The following is a 25,661-nucleotide window of genomic DNA, read 5'->3' as shown; positions in this document are numbered from 1 at the left end:
CTTTTTTAGTTTTGAAGCATCATTAATTTTCCTCTCCAACTGGTACAACATTCGATAGGACAGCTGCAGAAGAAAACTCCATCTAGAAGACTTCTTGAGAGACTGCTGACTTGAGTATGACTGATACTTTTTTTTTTTCTTCTGTTTCTATTTTGTGATAAAATTACTTGTTTCATAAGGTGGATGGGAACTCTTAGTAACGCTTCAGCTAAAGTTGTATAACGTTACTGTACTGGTATGCTAAAAGCATTAAAGTGTTCTGCATGTGTAGGCCACAGTTCTAGGTCCGTTCCTCTGAGACTGCAGTTCTTAGAATAGTAAGATATCTCTGCATAAATGATTAACTCTAACAAATTTTCCCGGAAAAGGGCCCGCTTTTGAATCATGCATTCCCTGTGTGAATACGTGAATCATAAATCGCTTACAGAGATAAGATTATCTGATAGTCAGCAAAACAACTAGAAGTGTGGTGATACGCAGATGTGTAGTATATGATTTTCTTTTCTGAGAAACGTGTTTTGTCAAACCTACAGGTTTTACTAAATGAGAGAAACATAATGGTGTGCTTTAAAAACCTTTAACTACTAGTACAAGATACTAAAAGAAGGTGAATTTGAGACCAAGGAAATTACTATTTTTTGTTACTGCTGGCTGCAATTGTAAAAATTGTGTCTGGATTCAAAAGGTTTCATTTACTAATAATGATGAACTGGAACTACTCTAGTTTTGATACTTTTCTTTTGAGCAGTGTAAAAGAGAAGAATATGGGGTTTTACTAAAAAATCACCACTACACAGTGAATATGTTGTTTAACTATCAAGAAGATTTTTATTTTAAGGACTATAGCCGCCTTCTTCCATTCATACCAGTTCTAGATTATCATGTGTAAAGATAAGGGTTTATTTTTTTTACTTGCTTGTAGTTAGTACCAGAAGAATAATTTGTGTTTATATTTTCCTTAAAAACACTGTGGTTTTAGGTCATTGCTGTCCTCCAAAGAGCCAAATGCACCTACCAGTCAGTAGGCAGTACTGCTTAGTTATCTAAGATTCCTGGCTCTATCTGGTAAGGAATAGTAATTACTATAGTTATTTACTTACCCATCATCTTGCTCTGACTATAATGGCATTTTCAGAAGCAATTCTTCATTCTGACAGTGTGTGGAAATCAGCCATTTTTAAAAACATAGACACACAACACAGAGGCCCCCCTCTGTGCCCCCCAGCAAAGTAGGCTCCCAGCTTCTTTCCCAGGCTCCAGCATGGAGCATTTTCCTCCTCCTGACCTAAGTTACGCGTGCCAGCCTCACCAAAGTTGAGTCAATGTTGATCATTTCCAGTGGAGGGAGATTTTAATACAAAATTTCATCTCAGCATGTTTGGATCTTGACATTTCTGCCCTCCAAATTTTCAGACCAAAGCGAGATGTGGCCCACTAGGTGTCACTCCAGAAAAGGCTACCCGAATACAGGTGTTGACTAAACCTTTGCTGCCCTCCTCTCTCTTCATTAGTGAAACTGGCTTGAATTATTTCACCTTCATATAAACACAGCAAGCACTTTTTTCACTTCTAAAAAAAAATCAACCCCCCAAAAAATTACCAGTCTTAGTAGTAAGAGGGAGGATAGAAATAAGCACAGAGAATAAAATTTATAAATAGTTTATTTATGCAACTTGTAAGGGAGAAAAAAGAAATCTATATATAATAGGTTGAAATATCCTATTATGGAAAAAGGACGATTAAAAAAGTCTAATAGGTACAGAAGAGTTAGTACCTCTTGATAACAGGGTGAACTGATCAGAGGTTCTCTTTTTCCCTCTGTTAACTTTTTAAAAAAATGTCTGCATCATTTGACATTTCTTTTCCCTTGATACTTACCTAACTGACTTGATGGCAGAACAAGGCTTGAAACGTTATTTGAAAGTGATTAGCATTTGTCATCGAGCATTGGTGTGGAAAAGAACCATCTCTTTAGTAAATTTTAAAGCCTTACAGTAAAAATTAGCTACATAAATGAACTCCCAAGTTTCATATTGATTTCTGTAATAAACGTACATCTTTTGTTCAGTGCTGTAAAACATTAATAGATTGATTGACACTGCTAAATCAAAGTCAGAAGTTCAGCATTTTTACTAAAATAAAGGCAGTATAACTGTGTAGTCTGTTTTGAACTGCAAACAATGATTCAGTAGCTTAAGAATAACAACTTTCATTCCTTTTTCTTATTTTTGGCATTCATGTCTGCTGCTATATAGCAAAGATAGTATGTTCTCTTTGACTTTGAAGTGCTACGTGGTTGATCCGATGTGTCAAGTGCTGTTGTGTGAGTCAAGGGACCTGTGTCCTCTTCCAGTCACCATGGACTTGTTGCTTAGCCTTGGACAGGTCTCATTTTGTGTTTTTGCTTAATTGTTATAGCAGACAATTAAGAAAATATTAATATAATTATATTACATAAGAATGATAATATTAAGTAAAAAAGCCTGGAACTGTATATTTCAGTATTTTATGTAGTAATAATATGTACTGATTTCTTTACTTGTATGTAGTGGAAGATCCAGAGCTAAAAAGCAATTTTAAAAAAATGTAAAATGTTATGTAGTAATTGATCAAATTGGAGAAATGATAGAGAAGTTTTTGAAGGAAACTCTTGTATTACTGAAGTCAGGTTCTTTCTTTTGATTTGCTGTGTAAAGCGAGGTAGATTATTGTAGATATACAGAGTATAAGCACTTTGGGAACAGTAGCACTTAGACTCCTCACAGGAGGAATTTTTGATGCCTTGTAATCAACAAAGACCACCTAAGAACAGTGTTACATGTAGTCTCCAGATAAGTTAACTTCCCACCAATACAACGTTCTGTAAGCATGAGTTTTAATCATGCAACTTCTGTGTTGAGTAGCAAGAACTTGGAATGATAGCAGTGGTTTTGTGATTATCATACTGTCAATTAAATTAATTATCATACTGTCAATGAAAAGTAATCTTGCAGTACTGATGGTTAGCACGATGACCTTGAAGTATTTTTTTCTGGAAAGGCCACCTTATTTTCTGGAAAGGCCACCTTAGATACTATGGAAAGGTATGTGCTTGCGTAACACCACATAACGTCCTGCCATTTCTTGTCAGTTGTTTCAATGTTCACCCGCTCCATAATTGAGAAAGTGAAAATGTAAACATGTTAAAAGTTTTGGACAGTTGGCTGAAGTAGATAACGCAGTTTAGAAAGTTATCCTGAAGGCAGGGAAGTATTTTTAGCCTCATTAACTTCTTTTCCTGGATACAAAGAAGCAGGAGAAGAGGGTTTTGAAAGATGTTGGTCTATATACTGCATTGGTTTTGCTCCCAAAAATGTCAACCCACAACACCCTCAAAACTGCATCTGCAAGGATTCTTAATCTTTAATGAGAGGGTTCCCCCCATCCACTGCTACCCACCACCGTAGAGGTAGAAAAGGAGGTCTTGTTTCTGTCACTAGAAAAAAATGTGTTGGAGCCTGAGAACTTTTTTTTTTTAGCATGAACATTTAAGTCGAAGACGTTTCCTTTCTTTCATCAGCAAGTAAGTGAAGTGTGCGTACTGATTATTCCATTATTTGCAAGTCAGAATTGTAAATTACTGCATTCACTCTGATGCAGTTTACCATCTGAAAGAAATAATTAAAGCTTTCTTTCTCTTGCCTAAGATTTAAACGTGTATTTAAAAATGAGATCATACTTTCATGGTGGTCATAGTTTCTTTATATATTTGTGTGGGGTAGCCTCAGAAATGGGTGTATGATCTGCTGGTGTGCCGTGATGTATTTCCTTTAATTATACATTTGTTTTGAGAAAGATGGTTATTCCAGGCCTCCGTCTTTCCTCAGTTACGTCCTTACAATCCCACTGCAGTGGGAGTTGTGCGTACCTTGGTGTGTCGTTCAGCCATATGTGCTACTTATTTATATCTCATGCATGAAATAAGCAATTCCAAACAGATAATTTCTGTTCTGGTAATAGAAGATAAATGCAAGTGTGTATACCAGTTGTTTCTCAGTAATTGAGGATATGACACATTGCCAGTCACCGCGCTTGGTAAAGCTCTTGTTTGGTTGAGTCCAGACAGTGTAAGGCTGTGCCTGTCTGATGTTTCAGACACTCAAGAGTTCAATTAATTTACAGATGATAATTTGTTTTCAGCTCCTGTAGATATGGATGCCTTCTTTACTCAGCCTCTATTGTGTCATTCTGTAAGAAGTCAGCTCCAACTATACAAAGCTCAGTTTTGGTAATATTTTTGCAGAAATGGCATGTTCTCCCTGCATTATAAACGCAGCTGTGCTGCATTTTCAAAACACACTGCAAAGCTCGTGCCATCTTGAAAAGACAGTTTCTTTCCAGATGCCTGTATTTTCTGTATACATAATTTCATAAAATCACTGAGCATAAAGAATGAAAGACTGGCTTTATTTAAAAAGAAAACAATAACACAAATAATACAATGGGTCTTCCATCAGCATAAAATTTAGCTTCTGAAGTTATTTATCTCTTTGTAAGTTATTTTATCTGGACAAGTTAGCGATGCGGATGCACTTAATTTTGGTGGTGTGGCGTCAGTGTGAGTTGACGTGTCCTGTGGCAGTGGGGTGCAGCAGTCCGGCCGTGCGGCTCGCCGGGGACGTGTCCCTAGCTGTCACACACACAGCCTGCAGCCAGGAGGGGACATCGTCCCCGGCTGTCACACACACAGCCTGCAGCCAGGAGGGGACAGCACGCTTGTGGCTTTTGGGCAGCAGAAAGTTCACTATGCTCTTAACGAAGTCCAGCGATAGAACACGCCGTGTGAATAAGTAGTAACTTAGTGTAATTCATTGTATTTGCTGCACTTTGTGCGTTCTTTTCCCGAGCGCATCCGGGGCAGCAGCGAGCACCGGCCGGATCCTGGCGGCCGGGACGGGGGCCAAGCTTATGCCGTGCGGGTGCAGAAACTGAGTCACCGTGACTTTGTTCCAGGATGGGCTTCTGGTTCGCTTCTTAGTCATTAGTTAGCGATCTCCGAGGGAGTTACGCCGTGAAATTCAGCGCCGTTTGGAAACTGAGGGTGCTGTCTCTGGCTTTAGTGCGGACCGTCCGTTCTGGTGCCGCCTGAGCCCCGCGGGCCGAGGCGCTGGTGCGTTCCGGCCCTTGTGTGCCGGCACGCTGGGGCTGGGCTGGCCCCGGGGCTTTCTGCCTGAGGGAACCCTCTTCGGTGAGGCATCGGGGCGAAACGAAATGCTTAACGCGTGGTGAATCGAACGCGAAGGGGTTTCTCGTCCCTCTGCTGTTGGGAATGATCGAGTCACACTTTCAGTTTGCTGCGGTGTCGACACGGCGGCTTTAAAGAGGCGAGCGGCCGCCAGGGCCGCGGGACGGGGCTGGCTCCAGCCCCGCCGCCTTTGTCTGCCGCCGGCGGGGGGCGGCGCGGCGGGGCGGGCCGGTTCCTGGCAGGGGCGGCGGGGAGCCCGGCTCCGCCCCGGGCCGCGCAGCTGCCGCCAGGCGCTCTGAGGAAGTGATATTTAAAACAGCCGGGAGAAGATGTGAGGAGCAGAGGGAGCGGCGGGGCGGGATGGGATGGGCGGCCTGAGGGGCAGCGCTGGGCGGGCGGGGTGGCGGTGAGCCCGGCGGAGCTGCCGCCGCCGCGACGGGGCTCGGCTCCGGTCTCCCTCCCTGCGCTCTCCTGCCTTCCCCTCTCCGCCTGCCTTCCTCTCCCTCCCCGCCGTCTCTTGGTAACCCCGAAGGCAACTCGAGAAACAGCCCGGGACCCGCGACGCCGGCGTTTCTGCATTTTTAAGGTGGAAATACCGGCGTGCCAGCGGGCGGCTGCAGCAGACAATTTTTTTTTTTTTTCCATTTTTATTTTTTCCCTACCAGAAGGCTAATCTTGTTTTGGTGGCGTTCTTAAATTGGGACAAAACGCAGGAATCTCACTGAAGGGAAGCAAAAGCCGGTAGGTTTCAGCAGGGGGGAAGGTTGCCCGGCGGTCTGTGTCGGGGTCTGCTCGCTCCTGTTGTTGTCAGGGTTTGTTCTTTGGGCTGTTGCTTTTATTTTCTAATTTTATTTAAAAAAAAAATATTTTAGGACGAGTAGGCTTGTTTTCTTCAGCAAAGGAAAAGGAGGTGTGGTTCGCGTGAGAAGGCTGGTACTTAGGGACCGAAATCTCCCACCGAGAGAGCTTCCTCCGTTGAAATGTGTTGTGCAAATATAGCACTGCTCTTGGTGATTGTTGATGTTGTTTCTAAATAATAGCGGCTGTTTTGGGCTGTTAAAGTGCTGAAATAGAAATGCCAGCGAATTCTGATATTCTTCATGCCCACTGCTTTCTATGTTTAGAGTTGTGGAGGGATTCAACTCTATACAGTAAGGCAGTTCTTTAAAAATAGCAGCGAAACTTAAATGATAATCGAGTGAGCAACGCCAATATTGAAATAGCATTAAAGATATGGCTGAAAAATGACCATAAGTTACTTATTTAGCTTCTCGGCACAGCAGGACTCCCTGAACCCTGGCAGATCCTCTTGCATGTCACAGGGCTGTTAAACCTGGGCACGATGAATTGAAGCATCGGATTCCTTTTGGAGCTGAGGATTCTTAAACCTTTGAAGTTACTTGGAGGTTTAAGGTACCCTTGGTGGTTTAGAAAGAGAATTACCTGGTATGTCTGTGGAAGAATAACAGAGATACTAATAATTTTGGAGGTTTTTTTAACCAGGAAACAAATACACCAGTTGCTTTAAATTTGATCTAAGACTGGGAAACCAGAGAGGTACACAACTTCTTTTCTTTTTCCTGGCAATCCTGGCGTGCTGTTTCCCAGGGTAATGCAAAAGCCTTATAAATGAATGTTCCAAAATAAGGAAGACTGAGTGAGAAATTTTCCAGAGCAAATCATCAGTAGTAAGAAATTATTGCCAAATTTTATCTGTTTACTGGGATTTTGTTTTGTTAATGAGAAGTTACTTTACTTGGAATGCATTTATCGAGGAAATAATTCTTAATGTGCTCCACTCTAAGCTTTGAGGCTACGTGCAAGGAGATTGAAGAGGGTTTAATTAAATGTAATCAAATATTGCAAGATCCCTGATTAAAAGGTGTAGAGCTCACTTTCTGGTGACGTATGAGACACAGCATTTGTTTGTACTTCAGGAAAAAAAAAAATCATCTTGAAAATATTTTTTTTTCCCTGTTCCTGAGTAACTAGCACCCCTTTGTTTTCTTCGCTGCCTGGTTTTAATTCTTGTTGACTCGCCTAGCGAGAGGCAAACGAGCTCAGTGTGTCAGAGCAGGGTGAGGGAGTGCAGCCTGTACGTCTGAGTCAGTGCGGGAGTGTGTGGGCATGTGAGGATGGCTGTGTGTGAGGTGGGAGTGTCTGGATGTGGCCCAGACTGTCACTGTCAGATGCCTAGCGGGAGGAACAGGGTGTAAGCACTTGAATTCCTGTGTCTAAAAAACCAAACATTAAATCCTGCCCCCTGCTGAAGTCAGTATGAAGTTGGCTCTTCATTTAACTGAAGGCAGCAGGTCTCTGGCAATGCTGCTGGGTGGATGTGTGAGATGGTATGAGGGAAGATCTATGTGAACGGAATGGGAATGGGTACGTCTGCCCCTTTATCTGATGGGACAAGAAATGGTGCGTGAATGTCGTTGCAGTGTGGTGGGAACGTTCAGGGCTGTACGTCTGCTAACGCTTCTGTTCTCAGGTCTGTGTGTGAGGGATGCATAAAAATGAACAATGCAGTGTTCAGGTTTGTGGAATGTAATGAACTAAGGTGTTGTTTAATAACAAACATCATCACAAGGAGGAGGGCATCAGACCATCCCCCTTTCCTGCCCCCCCCCCGGGGACTGTGCGTGCGTGCCTGAGTGTCTCTGAGATTTCATGTGTGAGAAGATGATGAGTGTGTGTTTGGGATTAATTAGCCTGAGTTTAGCTGGTTTCATGCTTTACGTGCCTAGGGGCTACCCACAGTCACAGAGAGGGGAGGAGTTAGCTGTTGCTGGCTCGAAATCCTCTCCAGGGGTGATCTTGTTCGTGTCAACCATGAGCAATTAGAGAGATTAACTGTCTTGTTTTCCTTTCTGCCCTAGATTGATTCTTGTGAGGCTCTGGGACATTTGAAAGTGATTTGGAAAGAGCAAAGTCTGTGTCTGATGGACACCGAACCAAAGCCAGCGTGTGTTGTGCAGCAGGCTCGCTGCCCAGGAATGAAGTGCCCTCCTTCAGAGGACTTTCCTCCTCAGATAAGACTGTCTGAAAAGATACCACCCGTGAAGCCTTGCTTCAAGAAGAAGCAGCAAGTGCAGAAGAGACTGGACACAGAAACTCTTCGGGCTTTGAGGCCAATCTTTACCAGTTTGCTGGGAGCTGGGACCTTGGATAGGGTCTTTTTGCCCCGAGGCCAAGGTGGCGGTCACAGTGATTTATGTGAACCTGCTGTGAAAAAGTCTCTGGATGTTGGTACTTCTTGCCCCCAACCAGAAAGTAACGTGACTGTGCTGATGCCAACAGCTCCAGAGGTGCAGAGTCAGTTGCCAGTAGCTCGTCCTTCTTCTGGGCATCCGGAGCAGGACATCCAGTCAGGCAAACAGGGCTTCTCACCAGAAACTGCTCCTGGAACTGCTGCTGATAATAGTAATGAATCATTCCAGGATCATCCTTTGCACCCAACTGCTGGTGGTGGTGCAGCTTGTCCTTTGTTCCCAGACAAGATTCTGGAAAGCTACACATCTGGCCTATTCCACGAGAATAGCTGTCCAATGCAGTACAACTTGAACCCAAGCAATAAATTCAGTGCCGGAATATTCCAGGATAAAAGCGAAGAAGCTTCTCTTGACCTGGTATTTGAGCTCTTGAACCAGCTGCAGTATCACACTCATCAGGAAGACGGAATAGAAATCTGTGTGGATTTTCTCCAAGGCACTTGTGTTTATGGCAATGATTGTCCCAAACATCATACAGTCTTGCCTTACCATTGGCAGGTGAGAAGGACAGCAACCCAGAGTTGGCAAAGTGTGACCAATGATTCGCAGGAGCATCTGGAAAGACTCTACTGCAACCCTGACAATGATAGGATCAAAGTGAAATATCGGTAGGTAACTGAATTTACTCCCTTTATAGCAAGCATGCTTAATCGAGCAGTGGTCCAGAAACAGAATTACAGGTTACAACAGAATGTGCGTTCTTTTTTCCTGATGTTTTGTATACAAGTGTTTTACAAGCCACATGATGTTTGCCACCACAGAAAATTCTTGCACACCTATTAAAACTACTGTTTATCATTTGGAAAGTATTCTTTGAAGCTGAAGGACTTTGAAGTGCATGAAATAAAAAAAAAAAACTTTGGTTCTGTAGAAATTCAAAGAGTTGACAGAGGCTGTTGTGTAACGTTGTACTTGTTCTTGAAGTTCCTAATTAGTCTTTTCTCTATATTAGAGAAAGTGGCAGCATGAATGAGCCTTTGCAGGTATTGAAACAAGAATGATACAGCTGTTGCTTTCTGTTGCTGTGAATCCAGACTGACTGTATGCACTTCAAGCACAGCTTTCATAATTACATTCTAAGCAACTAAAATCAGATAGGTGCTTTGTTAAGCCCTTTGACCAGAAATTTCATATAGTTGCTAATATATGGTGATGTTTCAGCTAAATTCACTATGAACAACCTGAGTGATAGCTTCAGAAATGCTGATCATCTATTTAAATTGTCATCTAGACGTGTTAAACTATTCATTAGAAGTTATTGTTTCCTCTATACATAATAGTATTTATCTATTCATTCTCTGAACTTAGAAAGCAGCTTTTAAGTTTCCCTGGTTATGTTATTGATTTAGGCTTGATCCTGCACCCTGAGATCTAAAACAGAACTTCTTCAACTTTTATAATGCAGGCTCCATTTTGAGTAGTAGTGGGGAGTGCTGATGTTTACAAGTTCATCGGGTCTATATAGTCCATATTTGTATGAGCACAGGGTGTAGACTGGGTTTTTTTGGGGTTTGTGTTTTGTTTTTTTTTTTCTGGAGGAAGCATACAATGCAAATTTCTCTTATCTTATCTGCCCTGCCATAATCTGTGAGCCTGCTGCAACTCATTCTTGTCATGGGCAGTTCAGAGCAACGTTTCTGTAGTTGTGTAGTAAAAACTCCAAATTGCCTTTGCCATCTGAGTCCTTGTGGATTTGTTCTCACTGTCTCTTCTTCCTTCCACTTCCTGAAGAAGTACATCCCTTCCTCCTTAATGTTTTAATTTTCATTTAATATGCTGAGATTTCTCATTAGGCACCAGAGACCCAATCCAAGGCTTAAAGTCTATGTGAACGTAGTCTTTACTTTCACCTAACTGGATGTTGGATTAGGCACTAAAACTCAGTCTCCATCAGATTACAGATTCATCCTTTTTACTGAAGGCAGTACCAGAATATAGATACTCCACAGTGTAAATGAAAGTGAAGTAGGAAATAAGAATTATATATAATAGGGAGTAATCATATTTTATAGAACTGTCTTGAAAATATATGCCAGTCTGTTTAAAAAAAATAATAATAAAAAAATCTTGAAACTGCATAGCAGATAAAATGTGCTGTATGTTACAACAGAGAAACTTCAAATTTTCCCAAGCATTTGAAATGATTTCTGAAAACAAAGCATCAAATGTAAAAATCAGACAAGCCTGTGCAAGTAATTTGAGTTCTGAGCAAATGGGCAAGTTTTCTTTTTTGAAGCCTGTATCACAGAATCCATCGCTACACACATGATCTACGTGTTGTAAATGATGGCATGATTAATTTTAAAAGAAACAATGCTTCATAATTGCTTAGTCATCTCCAGCCTGTAAAATTGGCTGAATAGCTTTGTCCGCCTTTGCACTTACTTTGCAGGTTTCCAGTCTGGTGGGTATTTTGGTCTCTCGGTACACAGAGTTTCTGTCTGTCTGAACCTTAGCGGGTGTGCTGCCAGACACATGACGTTCTCTTAGCGTGAGTGAGGTCGGAGGAGCAGCGTGGTCTCGGAAAGTCCAGGTGTGCTGGGTCAGAGCTCTGCTGCGGGTTCTGCGTCGGCGCGAAACTCTGCTCTCAAAGCGGAGGCGGATTCTTTGAATACAAACTAGACTTCATCTCGCTGAGCTGGCTGCCCAGCGAGGGTCTGCCTAACTGTTTTCTTCAGGTAAAAGTGGTCTACTGAGATTAAAATTACTTTAAACATTGGTATTTTCTAACTAAATGCTGTTTCGAGCTGCTGATTCGATAGCCTGTACTCTTCTTACTTCTATTAAAAGACTTTGTGAAGGTCTTTGCTTCAGTCAGTGCTAGAAAATCATGCCCCAGTGCAAAGTAGGATGTCCGTTGTAAATTTATAACACACGATTACCATGGAGTGACAAATTAGCAGCTTCTGTAACTCTTGTATATATCTCTTCCCTTGGAAGAGCTTTGTGTTTGTGGATAAGTATCAGTGAGAACCTAGGAGTGAACCTAGGAGTGAAGCTTTAAGACTAGAGCTTCTGATTTCAAACGTTGAATCTGACATACCTTAAAACTTAGTCTTAGCACAATTTGAGTTAGATTTTGAATCATGGGGTAAATGCTGTGGGGTTTTACTGTGTATCATCACCAGTTTCTTCTTTCGCAATGTCATCTTGTATCAGAAGAACCTGCTAAACCTTTAGCTGTGGGCTGCTTGGACTCAGTGTGACTCTTCATGGAGTTCACTGGTGGTCACTGCAACCTGCCTTCCCTCGTGTTCCTGGGCGATGTTGTGTCTCCTGGCAACAAGATGCAGATAGCAGCGTGTCGAACCTTGCTGAGAGGCTCGCAAACATGCTAGAACAGCTCATCGTTCACATGGTTACCGCATTATTTGGCTAAAGCTATTAATCTCTTGTGGTCAGACTAGCTTTACAGGCCTATCTATACAGATTGTGTACAACAGGGAAATGTCCGTTCAGCAGTTTGCATGTCCAAGAAAGGCCCTGCAGAAGCCAGCCTGACAACCAGTGGGTGGTAGCTGTTTATTCTCCTTTGTTTTAAACACAGTTTATACGGCATAGTAAGTAATCGTTAACAGTCTGCATGCATAATATTGCCATTGTGTGCTGCTCCAAGAAAGTTGGGCCATGCAAGAAAGTGTTGGTCTGCTGGCTCAATTAGAAAATAAGCTCCAAATTCAAATATGATGTTCTTCAAGTAGCTATTTATATAGCTCTTTCTTCATCTCAGTGTTATTGAGATGAGTAATGCAAAATATACATTCAGTTGTTGTCTTTCACCTAAAGGAACATGATCTTAAAGTAGGAGAAGTGTTAAACCTTGTTTAGTTACTTCTTTGTAATACAACGGCCTCAGATACTTGTTGCAGTTTGACCTCAAACTGAATATAAAACTTTTTCATAAATTGTTTATATTTTTGCTTTAAGTCGATCAAGTATTTAGAGCCAAATACCGAGCTTTCTAAACAAATGGGGGGATATGAACTTAAGCAGGTTAAAATACTTAGAAGCACTTGGTTTTCCTCATACATGTGAGGAGGCCCTGGAGAAGTTCCAGCTTGCAGCTAAGTGTTTGAGAGCCCTGCCAAGTACTGCTTTCCAGCCTGAGAGTACCCAAGCTGGGATATTTTCAGATGCTCTTTAGTAAGGGGAAATACTTGGCTGCAGAACTGAGCAGGTTTTCCCCACGCACACACACACCTGTCCAGTCATGCATGTGTTGCTTTTCAAAATAAGCAACATCATTACTGATTACATGAGGATTTGTTTAAAACAACTCTGCAGTTCCTGACCTATCAGTTCCCCTTCCTTGGCTGAAAATTCCACCTTTTCCCTTGGCAAAGAGACATCCCTGTGTGCCATGGGAACTGCAGCATCTGTTTAACTGTGTGTACCCCGGCATATTCCAACTCACGGGAAACAACACCTGCTCATAGTTGCTTTCTGTAATTTCTATAAATTTTATGAAATGGCTGCTTCTAGCTAGAAGAGAAAAGCCAAAATGAAATGGCTCCAGTCAGGGAAGAGCAGGTGGACCTCCAATGGTACATATCCTGCCTGGGAGCTAATTGCTTAGCATACATGGATGGTTCTTGGATGAAGTCACAGTAAATACTGTGTGTTTTCCCGATAGGCATATGGAGGTATCTGGGAAGGTAAACATAAAAGGTAAATACAAAAATAAATGTAAAGGAAACTAGTTTTCCTTTGTTCTTGTGTTCATGGGATAACTTGTTTCTCTGATGCTGTCAGTGTATGTTTATGTGATTTAAAATCATATAGAGCACAGTGGAAGCATTTCAGTCATTCAGGGACTTACTGCAGGTTGTCTGACCAATTGAATAGTTAAATTTCAGAAGTTATCTTTCTGATCTGCACAGCTGCCACAGTGTATGAGATAACTCATGTGTTATTGATAACACCGGAGATGAGAAAACAGCTGAATTTCACTGTGCCTGGCGATTTTGTGTGTGGTGTTTCTTGAATGTACACAGCTGAATGGTTTTGAACTTCTTTTAATTCCTTGCTAGAAGGAATGCAAGACAAACTCTAAATAAAAAGCATGTGAAGTGATTTTAGAAGTGTTTGCCTTGTGCTTTATAATAATGTGCTTCGGTGAATTCCTATTTGCTCCACTTTATAGTATCATTTACATATGAAATAAAACTAATTGGCTTCTAGCTATACAAATCTAGGGAAGTTAGAAGTGTTATGTTGAGCTGCCGTAGGAATCAGCAACCACTCATATATCCCTTTTCTTGTTTCACGTCAATAAATGGATTACAGTTTTGGAAACAGCTGTCACCTGGCTTCAGGTTGAGGTCAGTCTGTTCCCTGTGTACTTACGGTAATAAAACAGCCCTTTCTGAAACAAAGATTTATAACTGGTGAAACAGATTGCTCAGAAGAGTTGCTTGCAGGTACTCCAGCCGGCACAGCAGCGTGGCATTGTCTGCCCTGCCTGGTTCCATACGGGAGAGGAACAGAAAGAGTCTGTTACAATTATTTGCTTAGCAAGAGCAGCGATCGTGAAGTTCCTTCCTAGTCGGTACATGTATTTGTTGAAATCAGTAAAGATTTGAGCTGAGTAATAATTGCAAAATTTGGTACTTGTAGTCAAATGTATAAAGGAGTCCTTTTTTGGGAAGCTGGATGTGAAGGGCGTGACACAAAACCCTGGATGGAACATTCAAAAACTGAAACATCCAGAATTGGTGATTGCTAGTGAGCGTTAGCCTTGTATATGACCATCTTATGTAAAGCATTGATTAAACTGGTGCAGTTTCATTATTTATCATAAGTCTCAGAGGTATTTTAAGTCCTGAAATTGGATAGAATTCTAAAAAAGAAAAAAAAAAAAAAAAGAAGCAGGCCTCTCTGTGCAGAATGTTTTTGAAAAAGGGGGCTTTGAAAATGGGGCTCCATCTAAGCGCTTTGGAAAGTGTTCATATCACAGCTTTGTGAAAGCAAATGTCTCTCTCGTGATTTGAAGCCCTGTCCTGTATCAGGTCGGTTGCCACTCGGAGCGGGGCTTGTGCTGTCTCTAGAACATCTACTGATATAAAAATTAAAGCTAACAAACAAAACTCTCTGCAAAATATATCCCTGACCGGCGTGGTTAGGGGACCTTTGAAACCAGTAGTCCACCTCAGGCAAGGACATCCATGTTTATCCTCCACTGCAAATAGAAGATGTAACTTGGATTTGAATTATGAAATATGGTACATGCAGCAATCCTTGGAAGATTTGTATGTATTTAACATCCTTATTGCTACAGATTTTTGGAACTTAGCAGTTCTTCACACCAAAGGTCCATTTTAACCCCGTACCTCATGTCCAAAAATAGCCAGTGGTGGGTTTCTTGGGAAGAGCGGAACAGAACAAACATACTTCTCAGTACAGTCTCCGGTCTTTCAGCAGTTGTGCCTCAATGTCTTCCTGATCCAGAGATGGTATCTGTGTGTCAGACAGCTTGGTGGAGATTTTATTTGTTTCTTTCCCCTGCCAGAAAAGATCTGGGGCCAGACTTTCATCTAAGCTGTATATGTATCTGGACCAGTATTCCAATAGTTGTCTCAGATTTACAAATATGTGAGTCAGGCCAGAACATTACAGAACATTACTTTTCAAGCATCCCCAAAGACAAGAAAACCTGCCTTTCCAACTTTTTAAAAAATAAATTATAGGAAAAGCAGTAAAGCTACTATATTGATAGATTATTTTCTTTAATTTTTTTTTTCGTCCCTGATGGAGCCTTTAAGTGTAGAGCTAAATCTTTTTGTATCACCTTTCTCTTTTCTGAATCTTTCTTACTGTACACCTCTGGCATGGCTTACAGTCGCAGTAGAGAGAAGCAGTGTGACACGATGAGGGAACAAATTAAGTAAAACATGAAACTAATTTCCTGCCCTGTCACCAGCTGCCCTTCTTTTCAGTTTAAGATTGATGAGAGACTGATAAGATCAAGACAGTGGGATTGTGTTTACTGCCTTGTTTTTGTTCTTGCCCTGATGAAAAGTATTGCTTCTGTGAGGGAAGGTTCCTGTTTTCCTTTCACGCTCCCTATAGCAATTAGGATTTGGCTGCATTTTTATCACTGTGTTGTGAAGAGCTGTTTGAAGAACATCCCTTTGTGAGCCTTACCTGGGCCCGTGCTGTTACTTCCTATGGAATCGGTATTGGTTTCGATGGGAGCGAATTTTGGCTGCTGTTGTCTAAGATCTGACATTCCTATTGCAGTACCTTTGTTTAAAAGAAAGATCTTATTAAGAGGATATACTTTAAGTGAAGTTCAGTTTCATACAGTGGAGTTTAAATGTTTGGTCCCTCACCCAAAGCTGGACTACAACCTGCAACTTCAGACAACTGTGTGCTACAAATAAGATGAAATTTTGCTGATTTGGGGTCACCAGAAGGTGTCGATGCCCGACTTGTATCTCCTACAGTAGCTGAGTTCGATTTGACTAATCTTTCAACCTTAAGTACAAAAGGGTTTTGTACCTGTTTGGATCTTTTAAGCTCATTTGTTCCCCTGGGTGGCTTTCAGGTTGTGGCTATTGCAGAGAGGAACTGGTTTAGTCATAGGGAGAAAATCAACAGTTTCATCATCTAAGTGGTGTTTAACTCTCAGTCTTGCTTTGTATCACAGCTGTTCTGATGGGAACTGAGTTTCATTTCCTGTACAGACCTTTGTTGATCACTAGGTTTCTTTTTTTTTTGGACCCTGTTTGCGGTAAGACTCATGACATATAACTGAACTTAGAAGAGTTCGAAACCACGTGCATTTTCACAGCATTTACAAAAAAATATTTCTCCTAGTCATCTATTTGTACATTAACATCTAAAGAACGTTTGTCTTATTGAACCGAAAGAGCACAGAAGGTTCATGCATTAGGCTGAAGTTCTTCAGAAGGATGCAAGGAAGAGTGAGCCCAAATAGCCTTATTTTCACAGGCCACATTCATCTCACAAAAGATTTCAATGTTGTAACTTGCTTAACAATGTTGTAACCTACTCATTTCAGTGCCCTGAAGAGATAATGTCTTTGTGGTGGTATTTGGTTTGGGTTTTGTTTTTTTTTATAGTTAGGGTACAGAGAAAATGTAACTTATTCAAGGAACCAGGTTGAGAGCGCTTGTGGAATTTTATTTTGAACTGTGCTGTTGTACCACACCAAATTTGGGGTTGTGTGCTGTGAAAATGAGAGTCCCATATGCTTATTCTTTCAGTGCAAATAATTCCATTGAACTGCTTTATTTTATAAACAGAGACCTTTATTTGGTTAGTTGGTGAAGAGACGTTCTTAAGAAATCTCTGTTCCCACCTCTGTCACAGTTTCTCTTTGTGACTTTGGAGAACCTGTTTTAGTCTCTCTGCATCCGTTTTTTCCAGGGAAAAATGGGGATGTAATTTTCTACCTTAGAAGCAAGATGAGGCAAAGTTTTGTGGTGTTTGCAGAGACATTTAATATATTTTTCTGTAGAAGAAGATAGCATTGTTTTTATTACTGGTTTCAAGCTGTGCTGAAGGCTGTTCCTGCTGCGTGATGCGGAGAGGCAGTGGGAGTAGCGCTGTGCCCCACCAAGGTATTTGAATACATTCCCTGCTTTCCCAAACCTCTGACAAACTCTAGCATTCATCACCTCCTTTTCGCTCTTCCCCAGACGGATATTTCCAGATAGAGACTTCAAAGTTCATGGCTAACAACACTAGGTTATTTTTTTTATCATGTTAGCTACAAAACTCTCCTTTCCCTTAACACAAACTGCCCAAGGAAAGTATGAAGAGCAATGGACACCATTCATGGAGCTCATTTTGGGAGGAAGTGTTGGGATGGCTCTGTTTCACCCCTGCGCACGAGAAAGGATTTTAATTGCTGGGTTTGTGTGTGTTTGTTCTGCCTCTGTCATCACCATAGTACGGAGTGTTTCATCACCAGTGCATGTGAGCATCTCCCAGTGGTGGTTAGCCTGGCAATCGTGTGCCCGGGATGTGGTACGTGCTCTTTCACCCTCTCCTGGGGCACAAAACAAGGCAATGTGTGCCTTGCTGCGTTATTGTTGGGTTTTCCTTCTCCCAGTCTATGTTTTCCATATTCTCTTCATTGTGGAGGGTACCCTTTACTTTAGATAGCGTACGTTGTACCTCAGTAGTAGTAAATCATTATGCTGTACTGGAGATAAAGTGATGTTATGGTAAAGAACGTTTCAGTTGTAACCTTGAGCATCTTGCATTCTTACTGGTTTTGAACCCTAAATTTGGGGTCTGTCACCTATATTTAGGCCTCAGGCAGCTGAGAAGTGCAGTTGTCGCCTTTGCTTTCATCATCGGTGTCTTAAAGCTAAAGCCAGGAATGTAATCACGCAATTACTTGCTGTAATCGCAATTCATTTTTTTTCATGGCTTTGCATTATGTAAGCTGGTCATAGGCTTTTTAATATACAGAGGAAGTGCTTTAACTGAAGAGCTATTATTAAACAACTTTGCTAAATATATTTTAGGATTTCAGAGCTTAAAAGCCAGTAAATGTTGTAATTTGAAAAAGTCAATACTTCTGAATAGAGAAATACACTGTTAAAGAATAGAGAAATACGCTGTTAAAGAATATTACTCCAGCACTCATTCTTTACATTTACACATATTTTATGTGAATCAACTTTTTTTGCGAAAGAGTATCTTTCTGTATTCCCAATGTTATAAATAGGGAAAAAAATTAAATCAGGTAGGCTTTTGGGCACATAGTGTATTTTTCAGATGCAGTCACTTAAATTTGTCTAAAATTTTCAGCTGTATACAATAATGCACTGTTATTCCAAATAATTTATTGTTAGGTAGAAAACGTGTGTGGAGTTTAAAAGTTTTCAGTGAAAGTATTCAGGGAAAAAATAAAACAGTTGTGTAGATATCAGGGGGTTCAGCTATTTTGGTCACTTAATTTTCCATTAAAATTAATAGGAAGTAGCATTCTGATCACTTTACCAACTTGAAAAATAAAAATACCGTTTTTAAAGCATCCCTAATTTAACAGAAGTTTGAGTTTCATGAAAATTCTGCTATGTTATGTCCTGAAATTGCTGAACCTCTGACTATTCGCAGCTAAGGGGAATGGATAGAGGATACCATACCAAGAAATATCTTGACCCCATTTTTGCTTCATGAAATAATTAGAGCTTTTTGGGGGTTCTGAGGTGCAGCTCTTACTCTGAGAAAAACTTTAAGTAAACCCAGGTAGCAACTGCCCAGAGCCCATGTCCCGTGGAGGGTAGGGATGCCATCCAGAGGGACCTGGACAGACTTGAGAGGTGGGCCCATGCAAACCTCATGAAGTTCAACAAGCCCAAGTGCAAGGTCCTGCACCTGGGTCAGGGCAATCCCAAGCACAAACACAGGCTGAGTGGAGAATGGATGGAGTGCAGCCCTGAGAAGGACTTGGGGGTGGTGGTTGATGAGAAGCTCAACATGAGCCGGCAATGTGCGCTCACAGCCCAGAAAGCCAACCACATCCTGGGCTGCATCCCCAGCAGTGTGGCCAGCAGGGCAAGGGGAGGATTCTGCCCCTCTGCTCTGGTGAGACCCTCCTGCAGTGCTGCCTCCAGCTCTGGGACCCCCAACACAAGAAAGACATAGACCTGTTGGACCAAGTCCAGAGGAGCCCAAGATGCTCCGAGGGCTGGAGCCCCTCTGCTGTGAGGACAGGCTGAGAGAGTTGGGATTGTTCAGCCTGGAGAAGAGAAGGCTCCGGGGAGACCTTAGAGCCCCTTCCAGTCCCTAAAGGGGCTACAGGAATAGGACGAGGGGGAATGGTTTTAAAATGAAAGAGGGGAGATTTAGATGAGACGTTAGGAAGGAATGCTTGAGTGTGAGGGTGGTGAGCCCCTGGCCCAGGTTGCCCAGAGAAGCTGTGGCTGCCCCATCCCTGGAGGTGTTCAAGGCCAGGCTGGATGGGGCTTGGAGCAACCTGGTCTGGTGGGAGGTGTCCCTGCCCAGGGCAGGGGGTTGGAACTGGATGGTCGTCTTTAAGGTCTCTTCCAAGTCTAAGCGTTCTGTGATTCTAGGATCTTGAATGGAGGAGTGATGGAGTTGTATTGACCAAGGTAAAGGCAGTGGTAGGTGTGCGGGAGCTGAGCTCTGCTCTGTGGCACGAGCACGCACCAAATGTGGGTTGTTTAGAAATGCTGTCACCTTTGCAGTCAGACAGACTGAGCAGTTCTATTTAGGAATGGGAAAACAAGAACACTTATCGTGTTGTATCGTACTTCAGCTTTCAAGAAGAGTGTGTGAAGGGCTGGCAATCAGCTGTTTCGGTGCTTGATGCCTGCACTCTTGTTACAGGGAATTGTCAGCATAAGTCAATGAGCGATGACCATCCTGTCCTTCTCCATTTGCTTACAGAGGAAGGGAATCTGATCCAGAAGAGGCAGAAGCAGTGAGCTACAAAAATGTAAAAAATTCCAAACAGCAGACAGTCATTACATTTTTCAGTACTGAGAAATAATTTGGCACATTCTATACAGGTTTCGCAGAAAAATATTTAGCTTTCAGAGAAGCTGTTTTCACTGTAAGCTGTCATTAGCTGTCAGCCTTATAAATCTTAAACAGAGTCTGAGGAGATACATGGATGCACGCTTAGCTGTGCACGGATTTTGTTTGTCGTAGGAAAAAACTTACTGCAATTTGTTTTACTGGAATTGTATGTGAAGTTTTGATGTTGTTATAGCACTGCTAGAAGAGAGATGTGTAAAAACCCGACCGTTCCCCGCCGGTTTTGCATTAGAACATGTCTGCACACAAATACCCTTTTTTGCATATGCACTGTTAACCTCGAGTTTTAGGAGTTCATCCTGAAGATCTGCTTGCTCTGCGTGAAAAGCACGAGGCAAAGCAGTCTCATACTGTGTTCATCTCGGAAAGTGTTTTTCCTTCCACAGGTTTCCCCCTGTTGCAGCCCTGTGACTCTCCCCGCTGTGCTGCAGAGCTGTGGGGCTGTTGGAAACTGTATTTTAACCCAGTTGAGCCCATATTAGAAATACCCAAGTCACGTATTGGAAGCCAGCCATGTTTCGAGTGCCTGTGGAATTTGTTTTCCAGTCTTAAAAATTTCACAGACCTTTAACTTTTTAGGATATTAACCTGTACGTGTGATTACTTTTAAAAGTAGAGTTTAGCATGCTAATGGATAATCTTTATCGTGTTTAGAGTGCATGTTGATTTTCAGATCCTCTTTACTTTGCACTGCTTTAGCATAGAACGACTGCAAACATTTTTGCATTATCTGTTTCCAGTGTAACACACGCAACATACAAAGTTATAATAAAATTAAATAATCCTTTGGGCTTTACCACCCTTAAGAGAAAATAATCTACTCATGAAGAAAAGGTTTTCCATTTCTTTGCACTTTCTTGGAGGTTACAGATCTTTGGAGTAGGGAGAACCAGGTTACGGTATTTGACTTGAAAAGAGATCAAAGTGAGAATTAATGCTCAAATTGTGAGGTTTTGCATTGAGAAATACCTTTTGGGGTATTTGTTTCATACAATATGCAGCATGGTATCTGGGGGTCTTGATTCAGGACTTGGGTTTGTAAGTGCAACATAACCCCAAGTGAGTCAACTCCTCACCCCAAAAGGGTAATATAAACAGTATAAATTGCTAAACACACTTTTCTCAAAAATAACACATTTAATAGGCACCGAAATTCGGAATTGTAAGACTAGGTTTTGATAAGAAAAAGCAAATGTCCCTAAAACAGCAGTAAAAATATATTAATGATTAAATTAACTCAAAAAAATCATGTTCATGGTGCTGCCTGCAAATACTATAAATAATAACACAGCTTGGTATTTCAGAGAGATGGTTTCCTCATGATTTCACACATTGTTTTCAAATAAAGTAGATTATAGCCTGTTGTTATGGAACAAAATGACTACATACCAGGAAGGTGGGGTGATCTGTTATTATTTTTTTCACTCCGGAAAGTGTGTGTATTTTTTCAAGCTCTACATTTAATTTCAGTCCCTTGGTACTGGTCATTTATTTTGGTTCATGCTAGTTTTCCTTCCGGCTAGATCTGTCGTCTCTCTGACGTTTGTCTTGCCGGGCTATTGTTATATGCGTTTCCTGGAGTCGCGTGGGTGCCCCGCACCAGCCCCTGATGCGGAATGTCAGCTTTAATTAGTATATCCAGCTCCTCGCGGTGGGCTGCAGCGCCAGTGGGAAGACACGGGTTATTAGAAGACACCTCCTACGCAGAATAGCTGGGTTCCTCCTGTACTCGTCTTCTAACCGTAATGATTTTGTATGCTGTTGACGCAAGTAGGGAACACACTGTTAAACCTTCGACAGATTTGGTGCGATAACATCGTCTTGACAATATTTTCATCTTAATTAGTGGGGCTCTATGACAGTTTTTAGAGATGCATGTGCAGGGAGCTGGCAAGATGTTCTTTTTTGGGTAGGAAGTTCTCGGCGTAAAAGGGCAGAAAGCTGGCTGGAGTTATCCCTGCTGTAGGCAGGGACAGGGACAGCTGCCCTTGGGGGGAATGGTCCCCAAAATGGGTCGGACAAAACCCGTGCTGACTGGGGCTTGGGCTGGAGGGGCTGCAAAAAGAATGCTTTTGTGTCCAAATAATTTTAAAAGTAGCTCACGGAGTTGCATTTTTAAGGTATTTTATTTGCCTTTTGGGACTATTCTGTGTCTTTAAGTCTATATGAAAGCCTATTGAATGAAAACAAAGAGAGCAATCTAAATTTACCCAAAGAGCAGTGGGTCAGATCTCCCTATGGTGAGCCTGTAGGAACAGATACATCATCCTTTTGTCTATGTCAGGGAATAATACTTAATTAGCACTTAATACTTCAAGCAGTGCTTAGCACTTCACAGACCCAAGTGCAATTAATTGATGATGATAAACACTAAGAACAGCTACGCACCTGTACCTCCTATTGGGAAATGAAGGATCATTCCAGCTGATCGTCATTTTTTAAAGTGAGAACTCTTCAGTAGTTTTCTGTGAAAGTAGCATAAGGAAATTCTTCAGCAACTGTACCTGTAAGAGTGTGAAATAGCTAGCAAAACTGCAGCCATTCTCAAGCAAATCTGTATTCATAAAATCATAGAGATGTTTAGAATGGCTGTCACTGCATATGGCAAATTTCATACACAGCGCTGTGATCTCTATGGTATTAGTGTGCCAAAGTTTTGAAAATAAACTGTAGTTTTCAAGTATCAGCTTGATTTATGTTTACTCTTAAGAATTCAAAGAAAATATTTTATATAGTCTCAAAAGCTGCATTTCCAGTTGCCAAAGATTAGTAACTGTTAATGAATACCAGTAAGCTGACAATTTGTAAAGAGATTATAAAAGTAGAAAACTAATTATGTAAACAGCAGTATTTTGGAAATATGTTAATCCTGGTTGTAAAAAAATGTTTTTTTAAGGGAATGAATATTACTGTCATTTTTTCCAATTTCCATAAATTTCTTAAGTTCTTGATTGCTAATAAACCAGCGATTGTCCTGTGATCAGCAGAGCTTTAGATCTCCGTGCTCTACTTGAGAACGTTCTTTAATTTGATGCCTCTCTCTCAACATTGACTAATGAAGCAGCATTAGAAGCTGTTTGCTGAGGCATTTCACAGTCACTGTTAAATGTGGCTTTGTAAAGTGTAGAGGAAATGCACTTCTATTTTCTCCTTTCGATAAAGGGTGTACTCTGGTTCTTAATTTGTAGCGCCCTGTTGTCGTTAGGTCCTTTTGAAAGCACCAGTCACTTTACGTGGAGTTGCATACTGGCGTTGATTTTTGTAGCAGCAATATAGCTACTCCAAAAAAAAGGCAATATTCCTCGGTGTAGGCTCCATAATTGTGAAATTATGTTTCCTTTTCATATTTTCCTAGTTCTCTTCTGCTGCACGTGGTGAAAGATACTCGAACTCTCTGGTGGATTGGCAGCAGATGCTCCTCATCTGGAGCCATTTACATTTTCTTTTCTTCCCCAAAGCACTAACTTTCACAAGAATAACCTTTTGAATAGTATGTGGCTGCTTCATCAGTCTGGTTGTGTGTTGTATTTACTTAGTATGCTCAAAATGTCAAGGATATGTATATTGATTTTTGTACCGTTCATGCATACTGAATAAATACCACTGGACTAGGAAGACTGCTGGGTTTGGGTTTTTGTCTTGCTGTGCTAAAGCCCGTGTTTTTTCCACCACTGTCCATGGAAACCATTGAAGAGTTCCTTTGCCCTCACAGTTCTTTGCACTTGCTCTTGTGTTGTGCCTACTTCAAGCTCAGGGGACATCCTCTTGGTCACCGGGTGACATGAGGACAGCCAGACCAAGGGTCTCGCTCAGGAGGACTATGCCAACTGTTGTAGTTCTGACTGCCTGTTTTGGTACCTCTGAATGCTCTTTTTAATGGATTACAAAAGGTGAGAATTCCTTGTTTTTCTTGTTCTTTCCAGGGGACATGAGTTTTGGGTGGATTTGAATGTTATGAAATTATATGAAACAGTTGAGTTTGACCAAATGCGGCGGCTGTCCACACCTTCCTGCCCCAGCTCCAGCTCCAACTACTACACCGTCTGGAAATACTTCTGCAGGGACCACTTTGGCTGGAGAGAATACTCGGAGGTATTTCACATGTCACAGAATCCTGCTTTTGTCTTGTAACCCAAAACTCTGTGTACAGTAGATACTATAAACTACATATACGTTTTTAGTCTGTTTCCTCTTCAAACAACCTGGTCTAGTGGGAGGCATCCCTGCCCATGGCAGGGGTTGGAACTAGATGGTCTTTAAGGTCCCTTCCAGCTCTAACCATGCTATGATTCAGGAAAGTTACTTAGACTTACTGCTGAGGAAGATGATCAAGAAGGTCGGTGTTGAACTGAAAAGGCAATAAAAGGAGAACTCTGCTCTGCTGGACTGCACCTTGAATTTTCCCTGGAAACATCAGAGAGACAGCAGCTGATCGAATTGTCAAATTTGAAAGTAAATTGGCCCATGTCAGTACCAAGAAAGTCCTTTCTAATCCTTATAAATCCAATTTTAAGATGGGGGGACAGCTTTCTGCAGCCTTTTAAACGCCACTACCATTTATCTTTGCAGTTTTTAATTTATTTACCCATTCCCAAAGATACCGCAAGGCAGGATGTGAGCCTCCAGAGCTGCTGGATCCGGCTCCTTGCTGCCTGGGAGGCTGCAATGCACAGTGCTGCAGCCAGACGGGCCCACAGCTGCCAGCCCTGCTCCTTAGGGACCCCTTCCTAAACATCTACTTTAAAGCTGTTCATCCATGGCTTATTCACACTCATTCCAGTGTCACCGCTGCCCTTTGGTCTTTAACAGCGACGTTTTTCCATGCCAGGTTTTCACCTCAGTGATAGGCACAGCAGTCACATCCACTGTCAACCAGGATTGTGCTAGACAAAACCAGAATATTTCTGTTTCTTCAAGTAAGCTCTCCAGCAAGCCTTGTAAATACCTGTGGTAGTTAAGAGCTCATCTTTGGCTGACCGGAGCTGTACATCATATTTTGAATAAAACCTCATCAGTGTTTTACAATTTTGGCAGTAGCAGAAATACTTCCACCAGTGTAAACCAGATCACGTTCATCTTTTTTCATGCGTCAGGCTTTTTTCATGTGGTGGGAAGCTTAAGGCAGAGCACTGTATATAGTTTGGGGTTTTCCAAATGAAAAAAAAAAAGTAATGCAAGAACTGGACAGAGTCTGGAAGAAGGCACCACAAAGCCAAGAAGTTTAGGATGTTTGGCCTGGGAGGAGAAAAGAACTGGGTTTCTCTAGAGTAGAAAAGGGAAAAAAAAAAGTTATGAAGAATATATTTATATATAAAAGATTGTTCTGCAGCGCACTTCTGCTTTTCACATTCAGTGAGCAAAGGCTATAATTAATTTGTGTCAAGGGAGTTTTAGGTTAGATATTGGGAATGGCACTGGACATGTGAAAATACAATAGCACCAGCACCAATTACAGAGGGAAGCTGTGAAACCTGCCTTGTGGCACATCTTACAAACAGGTAAGGGAACATTTTTTAGTGATCTACTTGTACTTGTGCCTCAGAGCAGGGGAAAGAGAGGAGAGGGGAAGGGAATAGAGAGAGGGATTCTTTGAGGTCTCTGGCAAAAATATTAATTTTTAAGGA

General features: G+C 41.7%; 1 protein-coding gene across 4 annotated transcripts in view; it reads left to right on the top strand.

Moving 5' to 3' along the window:
* TIPARP (TCDD inducible poly(ADP-ribose) polymerase) overlaps nucleotides 1-25,661 on the top strand; it is a 41,880-nt gene that overhangs the window by 10,025 nt on the left and 6,194 nt on the right. Inside the window, exons 1-4 of one of the 4 annotated variants that reach the window (XM_074593091.1) lie at nucleotides 5,258-5,965; nucleotides 6,508-6,637; nucleotides 8,104-9,104; nucleotides 23,961-24,129. In XM_074593091.1, the coding sequence (XP_074449192.1) occupies nucleotides 8,167-9,104; nucleotides 23,961-24,129 (1,107 nt within the window). In that variant the 5' untranslated portion in view covers nucleotides 5,258-5,965; nucleotides 6,508-6,637; nucleotides 8,104-8,166. Of the gene's footprint in view, nucleotides 1-5,257; nucleotides 5,966-6,507; nucleotides 6,671-8,103; nucleotides 9,105-23,960; nucleotides 24,130-25,661 lie in introns of those variants that run through there. The other 3 variants (XM_074593090.1, XM_074593093.1, XM_074593092.1) reach the window with 3 other exon arrangements.

This window comes from Larus michahellis, chromosome 6 (genome assembly GCF_964199755.1).
Source record: "Larus michahellis chromosome 6, bLarMic1.1, whole genome shotgun sequence".
Classification (NCBI taxonomy): Eukaryota; Metazoa; Chordata; class Aves; order Charadriiformes; family Laridae; genus Larus; species Larus michahellis.
The sequence above is the reverse complement of the archived record's forward strand: the minus strand, read 5'-3'. Positions and strand labels throughout refer to the sequence as shown.